We start from the raw sequence: 12,142 nt of genomic DNA on the forward strand, positions 1-12,142 counted from the left end.
ATACTAATACTATGGGCTCATTTGTTCCTTTTACTCTTTTTAAAAAAAGGATTTATTTATGTATGTATATGAGCATGCTATTTCTGACACACCAGAAGAGGGCTTCAGATCCAATTACAGATGGTTGTGAGCCACCACGTGGTTGCTGAGAATTGAACTCAGGACCTCTGGAAGTGCTCTTAACTGCTGAGCCATCTCTCCAGCCCCTCTCTTAAAGTACTCTTTATTTTCTCAGGAATTCCTCAGTATTGCGTAGACTTCATGCTGTATTACATCATAGAACACTGGATACAGGAGGAGCTGGGGCAGTTGTAGCTGTCTGATGTTAACCAAGACATTTTGGAGACTCACAAAATGTAATCCAGCAACATTCTTTCAGTAAACATTTTGTTTAAAAGTGATTATTTTTCACAAAAATTGTTATCATGTCAACATATAATGAATCATTATTCTAACTTAAAAATATAAGAAAAGGAAATGTCAGGCATTGTGGTGCACACCTTTAATCCCAGCACTAGGAAGGTAGAGGCAGGTGGATCTCTGTGAATTAGAAGCCAACCTGGTCTACAGAGTTGAGTTCAAGGATAGCCAGGACTACACACCAAAACAACAAAACAAAACAAAACAAAACAAAACAAAACAAAACAAAACAAAACAAAACAAAACAAAACAAACAAAAAACCTTGAGAGTAGAAGCTTGTATTTTACCAAAGTACTTTTTGGTTTTGTTGAGACAAGTTTTCATTTGGCCCAGGCTGCCTTTGAACTCATTATGTGGCTGAGGCTAGCCTTGAACTCTACTTCCCAGGCGCTGAGATTACAGGATTGAACAACCCTCCCTCCTCCCTCCCCTCTCAGTTGATGTGGTGCTGGGAAGGAACCCAGCGCCTCACGAACACTAGGCAAGCACTCTAGCAACTGAGCTACATCCTCAGCCCCAAAGGGTTTCTGTCAATTGATGCCCGGGGCTAGACCATAGGCTAAGTTCTTACCTGTCATTGAATTTAATCCCTATAGTGTCAGCAGAAGGCAGAGAACAATGGGCGTCGCTTAGGTAGGCTGACTACTGTCCAAGTGACCTGGATGAGCTCTGTTCCCTAGACTCTTCCTAGGTGTAGTGACATCATTACACATGGACTCTGGTATCCACTGTGTCCTCCTGGGGTCCCTCTTTGAGCATCCCTTAAACAATTCCTTCCCAGTAGAAGGGTATTTATGAGAGACAAGGGACAGACAATGTCCCTGGATGGGTGAGGAACGAAGGCTTGACGATGGGCCCTACGAGGTGGGGTCTGAGGACGCGTAGGGTACATTTCTTGGGATTTTCCTCAGAACCCCAAAGCAATTTCACTTGATAATGAGAGCCTTGCTTCCCACTGTCTGCACAGCTATCCTTCACTTCATGGGTCTCAGACATAAACATCTGTCCTGCATTGTCTCACTGTAATGGGGGGAAGGCCTGAGCTGGCACGTGGGGTCTGCAGCTCCAGCTGCTGAGAGGATGCGTTGTGCAACCCAGAGAGAGTCTGGCTGACTTATGTCAGCTTTGCAGACAGTGGGAGGAGTGAGTGGCTTTATGGAGTGGGAGGGAGAGCAGCCAGATGTGCCCCGCCCGCCGGCTGAGGGAGGAGGGAGTTTGCCTGACATGTTAGGATGGGACTCTAGGCAAGGACTGGGGGTCTGATGATGAAGATGATTCCATTACAAGCCAGTGTGTCTTCTGCAAGCCCACTAGGCTGATACCATTCTAGAACTGTGGGGATCCTGGAGGGAGATGGGCTTGCAGGTAGGAATCTGTGTATCAACACACAGCCCCCCAAATACTCACAGAAACCAGTCCACTGCAATGATGAGTGTGATGTCATCTGTGGGCAGGCCCACAGATGTCAGCACGATGACCATGGTGACCAGACCGGCCTGAGGAATCCCGGCTGCCCCGATGCTTGCGGCCGTGGCTGTGATGCTGTTGACAGAGGACCAAAACCGAAAAGTTTATAAATGTCTCCTAGTGGAGAGTACCTCGCAAGACTCGTGTTCCCATGCTCGAGAGGAGGACCTGCCTTAGAAGAATGGGAATAAATAAATACATAAATAAACAAACAATTCGCTGACTTAATGGTCAGACTAATTAAAATTGATCATGCACTTTTTATTATGTGTCAGCTAATATGCCAAGCATGCTTTGCCTCATTTGATTGTCACAATGGTGTGGTGGCCCACAGTGAAGTGGGCTTTACTTTGTGACCATTTTTTAAGTGAAGAAACTGGTGGCTACATTCTTTTCTATTTCCTTAAAGTCATTTTGTAAGGTATAACCAGCACCAGAAGCGGGGATGTGACTCTGTGGTAGAGCATTTGTCTAACGCTTGTGGGGCGCTGGATTTACCCCAGCATCAAAATGGAACTGAGAGGTGAACTTGAGCTTTAAAGGCCCGTAGAGTTACAGCGACAACTTATTTCTAATAATTGCCTCATTCAAGAGACTGAATTTCTATGATTGATGTGGCCACAAAATTAAGTTTATTAATTCAAATGCAGAATGATTTATGAACAAAATCCTGTAGTGTTATAATCCTGTGTGTGTGTGTGTGTGTGTGTGTGTGTGTGTGATTAGTATGTCCCCAGTTCGAATGTATGTTAAGTGTCTAAGACTTATTTGATAGGGTGATGTGAGAGTGTGAAAATGTCTCTTCAGGAATAATAAAGCATTGGCAAGACTCCAGCAATATGAATAAAACAGTGAGACCGTGGGTAAAACACTTATGATTCCACCAAGTCCTACCATGCTACAGCACTGGAATGGCTAGTTGGTATGGCCACCTGGAATGGGAACTACACTTCCCAGACTCCTTAGGGGCACAGACTAAGTTCTAGCTCGTAAAACACAGATGGAAGTAACTGGCCAACCTTTGACTTCCCCTCTCCTCATTAGCAAAAATTTGACAGTTTTGAAAAGCCACTGTAGATCATTTGGGTGAAGGGGATACCTAGAAACTTTGCAACTGCAGCCTTTGTCCCTGACATTGTAGAATACCAAGCAGCCTTGATGACTTTACGGATCAAACTTTAAAGAGAGTGTATTTGTACCTTGTTTAGGTCTTGTTTAGGCCACTGGTACCATTTTCATTATTAGCTCACATGAAGCTGAATCTTTGTCTGAACTCAGGCCTCTTCAGCCAATATATCAAGGTGCGTGTGAGCATAGGTTATGCTGTCCCAAGGCACTGTTCTCCAGCCTCCAGATAGCCCACGATCCCTGGGCATGGTAACCTAACCTCAGCACTGAATGCTAATGTTTACTACAGCTAGTACCCTTCTTAATGGTGTACATGCATACAGGATAGAAGCCATTTCTAAGTAAGTATCAAGAAAATGTGGGATGAGTGACAGAGATTAAAAGAGATCACAAAACATACTTTAGGGTATAAAATCAAGATTCGATCTCTATCTGAGGAACAAGAAAACTGTAAAGGACATGAGGGAGGGGATGTTAGGGGGAAGTCTGAAGGTAGACCAGTACTCTGGAAGTACTTTTGAGATACTATTACTGTGGGTACATAGAAGAATATACTTATTCTTAGAAGATGAATGTTGAATGGTGTAAGTGAAACATGACAGTAATATGAAGACAAGAGGGAGGGGGAAGGGAGGAGAAGATGGAGAGGGTGAGATGGAGGGGGAGAGAGAAGGAGGGAGGGAGAGAGAGAAGAAGGGAGAGAGAGAAGGAGGGAGAGAGAGTGGGAGACCACAAAAATGGCAAAATACTAATTTCTAGATCTCAGTAGAGGATATTGTAATATTGTTTTAATGTTTCTAAGGATAAGGTAACTTTCCTAGTAAAGAGCTGCAAAAATAAAAGCCTGATGTCTGAAATTGTTAATATTAGCTAAACCAAGCCCACAGCAATGAAGAGCACAGGTGATCTGAATTGGGCGTCTTTAAAGCCTACTGTTCATTGCCTTGGTCCTCAGGCTCGTCATGCCTAGTCCAGTAGTAAGAAAGGGCAAAGGGTTAGATCTGCATGCACACATGGACTGTTTTTGCAGAATACAAGGAAAGCCGCCAGGAATGATAGCTGCCTGTGCAGAATGAAACCAGGAGATCTGAGAAAAGCACAAATAGGGGAATTATTTTTCACTGGACATCTTAAGTATCAGTCAAATGATTCTCCATAAAATTGAGTTCTTAGCCTCACTTGTATGATCTGTTATTCACCTTATACTGCCTAAAAATTAACCCAAGAGAATAAGTTAACCTAGTTTTCAAGTGTATTTTCATTTTTCAATATTGCCTACAAACATAGTTGAAAGTTTTCAAAATTATAGTCTAACTTAATGGTTTTGGTTTGGTTTGGTTTGGTTTTTCGAGACAGGGTTTCTCTGTATAGTCCTGGCTGTCCTGGAACTCACTTTGTAGACCAGACTGGCCTCAAACTCAGAAATCCGCCTGCCTCTGCCTCCCGAGTGCTGGGATTAAAGGCGTGCACCACCACGCCCAGCTCTAACTTAATGTTTTAAAAATGGAGTTATCTGTACTATATATTTTGTAGATATTTTTAGAAATGAGCTAGATGTATTTGTAAGTTTTGATTTGATAAGCAAAGCCGCAATCAAGGAGCACATGATGTGTGTGGTATGGTTAATTACTAAAAAGAAGTGTGCACATATCCTTGCATTGGGAGAGGTCTTTGGGAATCAGTCGTGGACAATGGTAACCTACAGAGAGATTTAGAGTGATATGGTAACAGGCAACTCGTTCCTTCCAAGTCATATAGTTCTGTATTATTTGAGTGAATATTCACACCAGAAATTAAAAAGCGGAGGAACACAATGGCTCCCTAATCTCCTATTTATGTGTGATTCCTTCTCAACCAATATCTTCACCCAGCTCTCTCACACTCTCATTGTTAAAAACCATTCTGAAGGAAATGATGAATGGAAACCCACCCTTGTACCTTATTGTTATAATCTGTCCAAAGTTCAGGTCAAAGTTGTTCACTTGAGCGATGAAAATGGCAGCCAAAGCCTCGTAGAGGGCGGTCCCATCCATGTTAATGGTGGCCCCCACGGGGAGCACAAATCTGGTGATGCGTTTGTCCACACCATTGTTCTCTTCCAGGCACTTGAAAGTGATGGGTAGGGTGGCAGAACTGAGGGCAGCAAAACAGGGCATGTCAGCTGAGGGTGCCCCCGGGAGTTCTGTGGTTGGTCTTTGCTCTTTGGCACAGACAGTTCCTTCCCCTCTTATGTCCTGACTAGGTCAGCATTGTCTACAGTGCTAGGAGGTTAGGGGTAGTGCGGTGCCCTCACAGGGGCACTTGAGCACTTGGGCACTCGTCTGTGCCTGGATTCCTCTGAGGCATTACTTGGGATGATTCCCATACCATAGATGCCTGCCCCACATTGTTTTTCTCCCTTTTTCTCAGGCAGATGTCAATGGAAAACAGGAAGTCTGTGGTTAGGAAAGGGTTTTCCCTTTGCCCCTAAAAGGACTTATAGATAGCCATTTTCCGGGTCTCAAGGAGGTACGATCAGGATCAGAGGTGGAAAAAGCCAATTCCTGAGATTTAAAACCCAGAACACAATGACTCTACTTGCCCCAAGGCTCAGATCCAAGGTAAAGGTTTAGACACACTTTCTTAGAGGAATAAAGCCGCGTGTATACACACGTACCTTGAGGAGGTCCCAAGGGCTGTGATGAGCGCTTGCAGCAACCCTCCAATGAAAACCCAGGGGTTCTTCCGGGTTACCAGGAAGTAGAGGAGAGGCAGGACGATGACGGCGTGAATGAGGAGGCCGACAATGACTGTCACGGTGTACATGGCAAGCTGTCCCCCAATCACACCCATGTCTTCCATCTCAACAATCTTCCCTGCGATCAAGAAGAGGATGCCCAGAGGCGCATACCTGCGGCAAGCAACACATGCTCAATTGGAAGCTTGGTTTCCTATAACTTGTTGCATGTAAATTACCAAGTAGGAGAGAAAAAGGAATAAAACAAAGCAAAAAAAAAAAAAAAAAAAAAAAAAAAAAGGAAAGACAGGGGATTTCCAAGCTAAGACGCGTAGAAACTACCGATGTCATTCTTTTCTATTTAAAATACTAAATTTCCCAGGCATCTGTAAATCTAGCCTTCCTCTCACTCTGAATTGCTCTAGGACACCCCCACCCTATCCCCACTGGCCTCAGACCTTAGGAAGGAGAAGAATTCGGGTCCTCACCTCCACTTTCCTAGACATAGATCCCTGTTTGGGTCTTCAGACGCCTGCAGTTCCCTTCCCTCTTGACTCCTGCTAAGCACCGGGAACAAGCCACTATACCAATATCACGCCTTTCAGAATGTTGTCCATGCCACAGCCTGCTTCCCAAGCTAAAGCAGGCAACATGCTATGGCATGCCATGCCATGCCATGCCAGTGTGTTAGATGTACACTTAATTCTAGTACTCTAGGGCAGTGGGTCTCAACCTGTGGGTCCAGACCCCTGTACAGTGTCAAACAGCCCTTTCACACGGATCACCTAGGACTATCAGAAAGCACAGATACTTACATTACGACAGATAACAGTAGCAACAACAAAAAAAATTATGATTGGTGGTCACCACAACATGAAGAACTGTATTAAAGGGTCACAGTGTTAGGAAGGCTGAGAATCACGGCTGTAGGGCCACTTTTATTGCTTTCTTCCATAGCTATGTCCCACCTAAAATATTACTCATTAATTTTCTTCAAGTAACCTTTCATACTTAAGTAAATTTCCTTTCACAGGAAATTTTATGTTACTATGTAAACTAAATACTAGTACCGCATGCCATAAATAGAAAACCATAAAAATAAACCCAGAGCTATTAAAATTAATAAAGTGTGTGGATGTACGACTAGTCAGGTTATAGGCATTTGAATTAAGTAAGCTGCTACTCACAGCCCCTGCAAGAATGGGCAACTGACCCCAAGATGACTCATACTGAATTAACCCTACTTGCTCAAAGGCCATTTTCAACTCCCTTTGTGTGATGTGTGCACTAAGCTACAACAAAACGCACTGCCAAAGACAGAAGCCAATCACCCTTGAGGAGAAGGGTCTGCTGGGAAGTGCGGGGGACTCATTGCAACTAGAGAAACACAGCGTTTCTTTCAAAGGTCCTTTAAAAAGGCAGGCCAGGAAATCACAGAAGTACCTGTTCTCAGAAATGTCATAATTTAATGTTGAGTGGGTAGGCAAATGTATAGCTAGAAGAGCCCCATGTGAGGTTCATTCAGTGGCCTTGAATGGGCTCCTTTCATAGACGAGGTGAAAGGTGGAGGGATTTTAATAATATGAAGATAAATGTCCACTTTCAGCCCGGCCAGGATTTCAAAGGAGCTTTCCAGTTGAAGGCTCCTGTGGGGACCACATTCCAACCTGTCTTTGTGCCAAGTTCATATTCGTCTTGTGCAAACTCCTAAAGATGTGGATTTCTATGGGCTTTGTGGGCATTGGAGACAAAGGATATTTTTAATCCTGTTGGTGAGTGAACACTTTTCTTAGCGATTGATGCCTTCCTGCCCCGGGTGCCAAGAAGGACCCTAGATATTAAAAATGAAGGATGAAGGAAAAGCAACTCCCACACTGCGCCAAGCAAGGCTCTCTCTCCCTGCTTGGGAGAGTTTATTTTTCAAAGTGAATTCTCCCCCGCTCTCCCCTTTGGATTTAGTCTTTTCTTTTGTCTCCTGCTCTGAATCTTATTAAGAGAAGTTTGGTCATAAGTTGTGACTTAGCAAGTCCATGATACTTCCTCTGCATCTGCTGGATGCTGCCAGAACTCTGCCACAGACACTTTCTTGGGGTTGAAACAGAAGGGAGAACTCAGCCCCTACTCCCACCCCGATGATCTGGGGCCTGTGTTTGCTTTTTCTCCTACTGGGAATGTTCTTTTTGTATGACAGGATGTGCCCAGTCATTCTGACCTGAGCAGAAAGTCACCTCAATCCTTTCTGTACCATCCAAGGCAGATGGCGCTCGCTCTCTCTCTCTCTCTCTCTCTCTCTCTCTCTCTCTCTCTCTCTCTCTCCACCACACTTTTCAGGACTGTGATATTTATTTGCTTATTCTTTGTTTCCTTTAGCAGCGTCGGAGATGTAGAGTACCCTCGCTGCTCTCTGCTGCAGCGGCTAGCGTGCTGAGTACTCTATACTAATCATAGAGTAGAGAAGCTCAGGAACTGTGTGAAGAAATAACCAAGCACATGCAAGTAGGTGAATGCGGTACGGGAGGTCAAACCATTCCAAAGCAGGGGAGGAAATTTAGGCTCAGGGCCTCTGCAGTGCCAGAAACACACCGACTTTCTCGTGGCTTCCACAGGAAGATCACTGTAAGTATCCACCTTGGTGGCATCTTTCTCAGGATGGAACAGACACGGAATGTACACAGCTAGGGAGCGCACAGAAACACATACCACATTATCACCGCGACCAATCGCATGATGGCTTCGTTAAGAGAATCAAAGAACTCTCTCAGCGCTTGCCCCTGCTCCTTCATGTTTCCGATCACGAAACCGAAGCACATGGAGAAGACAACTAGGCCCAGGGCATTGACCCCATTCACAGATCCAGGCACGGGCACCATCTCCTCCCGGATCCGGGTCAGAGTCTCCATGGCCTCTGACACGTTGTTGATCACGGCGCCCAGAAGTGTTTCGTTGGACTGGATAGGCACTTTAAAGCTTCTTTTCTCGTAGCTGGTTTTAAACTTAAAAATAAGAATCATAATAGGAATTAAGTGATTGGTATACTTTCTTGCTGTCCAAGTTTTCTATCATGATAATGTTATTTTGTATTCAAAGGATAATGTTACAGCAGTATGTATATATCTACCTACCTATGTATGATCTATCAAATTTGTGACAAATCTTTGTTTCTCAACACACACACACACACACACACACACACACACACACACTCGAGTACATAACAAATTACAATAAAAAGGGGAGATCTGGCTGAAGATGTTAGACTCAGCAACATACACGCACATCTCTGCTTTTTTTTTTTTTTTTTTTGGTAATCCTAGTAGAATGACTATAATGAGATTTCTCAAAGGGCCCAAAACGCAAACAACGTTGAGTTCTCTTGCCTTCTATGGCCATCATGCACAAAAGTAACCTACCACCTTTCATTTTATATCCCACAGCTACATATCAGGATAGACACCGCCTTTACCTCACAGGGTTGTGGCAAGGACCACATTGGTGCACCACAGGGGACACCATTATATAAAATGTAAAGTATATAACATTAATGTGGACTAATGGTGTTCAATGGCAATGGCCTTCAGGATTAGACCTGGTTGGAAACTTCAGAGGATAGGAGTGAAGATCCTCAAATGACCAAGTCAGCCCAGATGCTATAAATACCAATCCTTAATAGCTCCTTGGTGAGGAAAACTTGCTTGCTCCCAGTCACTTCTTTCCTAAGCTAACCCATCCCCCAACCCCACCCCATAGCTCCTGCATAGATGTTTGAGTCAGCCAGTGCTGAGAACTTACAGTGGATAAAATTAAGCCTATCCCACTTTGAACTCCAGAAAAGTGAAATTCCCACCCTGGCTTTGACAACGTTGGCAGGAAAGCTTCAATCATTGAGTAATGGTGTATGGACGCTGACTGGTTTAGAATCTAGGAAGGCACAGCCACACATGGAGCGCTTGGCTATTTTTGTACCAAGAATGAACAGGAGACTTTCTGGTCTACTGGAAAACCACTGTCTCCAAACAAGGACATGGTCAGCCGTCAATGCTGTGGATTGTTGGTGATTTTAAAAACACATAAAAGTCTAGTACAGTCAGCTCTCAGTCTCTTTGCTCTTGGGTATTTGTGGATTCTGTGATTCTCTGGGGGTACATTTTTCAAGCCTGGTTGTTTTGTCTTAATCCACCTACTCTTTACCTTTGCACACAGTTTAGAGCCCACTCAGAAACTGCAACCTTATTTACAGTCTAATCTAAACCAAATAGGTCTTAGGGCACCACGTCTGAACCCCGCTCCCAGGGCTGCCAATGCATACAAGCTAACGGCAGCTCTGTGAAGTTCAGCACTTTTCTCATCTAACAGAGCTGGAGATCGGCAGTTTTCATGTCACCCCTTGCCAGTGAATGAGCAGTCAGACCCATGATGCTGGGCTGCTGGGTTGGGTGGAAAGGGATTTATTATCCATTGTTATTGTAGTTCTTGAATAAAGAAAGTTAGGTTTTTTTGCCTGCTTGTGCAATTTTGACTTTCGTGGTCCTGAACTAAACTTAGGGTCTTTCATGTGCTCTTTAAGCACTCTACACCCAGACTGTACCCACATCTCTTTATAGCTATATCTATATCTATCTATCTATCTATCTATCTATCTATCTATCTATCTATCTATACACACACATATATATACATATATATTTCAAATGTTATTTTATTTATTTAAATTATTTTAATTTTTTAAACTAAGTATATTTATTATTGCATTTATCTCTCTAGTAGGGACAGGGACACATGCCATGGGGCTACGTGGAGATCAAAGAGCAATTTGGGGGAGTTTGTTCTCCCCTTCCAACACGTGGGGTGCAGGGATTGACTTCAAGTTACCAAGCTTAGTGGCAAGCGCCTTTACCAGGTAAGCCATCTTGCCTGCCCTTTGCTTTATACTGTGAGATGATACCTCATTAAATGACCCAGGGTAGGCTTGAACTCACTCTGTAGCCCAGGTTAGCCTTGGAATGGTCATCCTCTTTCCCTCCATTGGCTTTGTTGTTGTTGTTTTGTTTTGTTTTGTTTTTCGAGGCAGGGTTTCTCTGTGTAGCCTTGGCTGTCCTGGAACTCACTCTGTAGACCAGGCTGGCCTCGAAATCAGAAATCCACCTGCCTCTGCCCATGAGTGCTGTTATTAAAGGCGTGTGCCACCACTGCCAGCTCCGTTGGCTTTTTGTCTTTTTCTTTGTTTACTCCCTCCCTCCCTCCCTCCCTCCCTCCCTCCCTCCCTCCCTCCTTCCCTCCCTCCCTGTCTCCCTTTCTTGTCTAAGTGTGTGTGTGAGTGTGTGTGTGTGTGTGTGTGTGTGTGTGTGTGTGTGTGTGTGTGTGTGTAGGAGATGTTGCCTAACATATGGAAGTTAAAACACAGTGCTCGATGAGGTCAGAGTTTGGTTTTATTTTGTATGTCTCAAGCCAAAAGGTTAGGTGATTTGATATCTCATAAAGGAGTGCTGTGGGAAGTAGAATTTAATCTGCTATACGTTTTCCCTTTCATAGCTTGGGCAATGAAGCTTTACTAATCAATGAACTATATTTCCCAATGCTAAAGGATAATTGTGTCCAACATATAGAGAGCCAAGAACAGCTTAGATGTGCGGCAGAAGAGTTGGACCCTACCATAGCCTCCAGGTGGAGTCTCTTGGTTGCTGGGAATCAGCATGGAGTGGTAGGAAGAGGTTGGAACATGCGGATCTGAATCTGGGCTCTGCCTACGTGTGAGAACTTGTGCTCATTACCTAATACCTCCCCCCCAGACTCATAAATGAGTGAAATGAAGACAGTGGTACTCATCATGTTCATGCGAGGACTCAATCTAACACTGGTGCTTGGCACACAGCAGGCATTCCATACGTGGTGATTGCATCCCTTTGTGATACGGGGCCTCTTTAGCATCCCTGGGGCCCTTCATAGACTTTTAATAAGTAGGTCAATGATTTTTAAATCAAATCCAGAAATAGAATAGTCTAACTTTAAAGCAAGTCATTAATGTATTTATTTATATTTACATTGGCTTTCTTTGGTGCATTTTTTTTTTGCATGGGTGCACAAAGAGGGGAAGAAAGAGAGGAAGCCTCCCAATTAGCCCTCTTTAAAATAACCCAATAGACCCAATGTGCTGTTGTGTGCAAGATGAATGTGCCTGGCAAGAAGGCCACCTTTAATACAACCATTGTCACTAAAGTTTCCCAGGTAATCCCTGGTGCTTTCCATATGGTTGGCCAGAGAAGTATTTCTTACTGCAGAGCAATGAGAAGGCAAGAGAAGAGGGTCCTACTGGCTTGCTACGTCCAAGAGGAGTGAGTGTGTGTGTGTGTGTGTGTGTGTGTGTGTGTGTGCGTGCGCGTGTGAATAATATGCAGGTGCCTGAAGAAGCTAGA

At 44.1% G+C, this 12,142-nt stretch overlaps 1 protein-coding gene across 1 annotated transcript in view; it reads right to left on the bottom strand.

Moving 5' to 3' along the window:
• The window catches only part of Slc1a3 (solute carrier family 1 (glial high affinity glutamate transporter), member 3), a 76,684-nt gene that overhangs the window by 3,104 nt on the left and 61,438 nt on the right, over positions 1 to 12,142 (bottom strand). Inside the window, exons 6-9 of the mRNA NM_148938.3 lie at positions 8,433 to 8,725; positions 5,673 to 5,906; positions 4,955 to 5,149; positions 1,829 to 1,963 (exon numbers count right to left, since the gene is read on the bottom strand). Of these exons, the coding sequence (NP_683740.1) occupies positions 1,829 to 1,963; positions 4,955 to 5,149; positions 5,673 to 5,906; positions 8,433 to 8,725 (857 nt within the window). The remainder of the gene's footprint in view (positions 1 to 1,828; positions 1,964 to 4,954; positions 5,150 to 5,672; positions 5,907 to 8,432; positions 8,726 to 12,142) is intronic.

Source organism: Mus musculus, chromosome 15, assembly GCF_000001635.26.
Source record: "Mus musculus strain C57BL/6J chromosome 15, GRCm38.p6 C57BL/6J".
NCBI lineage: Eukaryota > Metazoa > Chordata > Mammalia > Rodentia > Muridae > Mus > Mus musculus.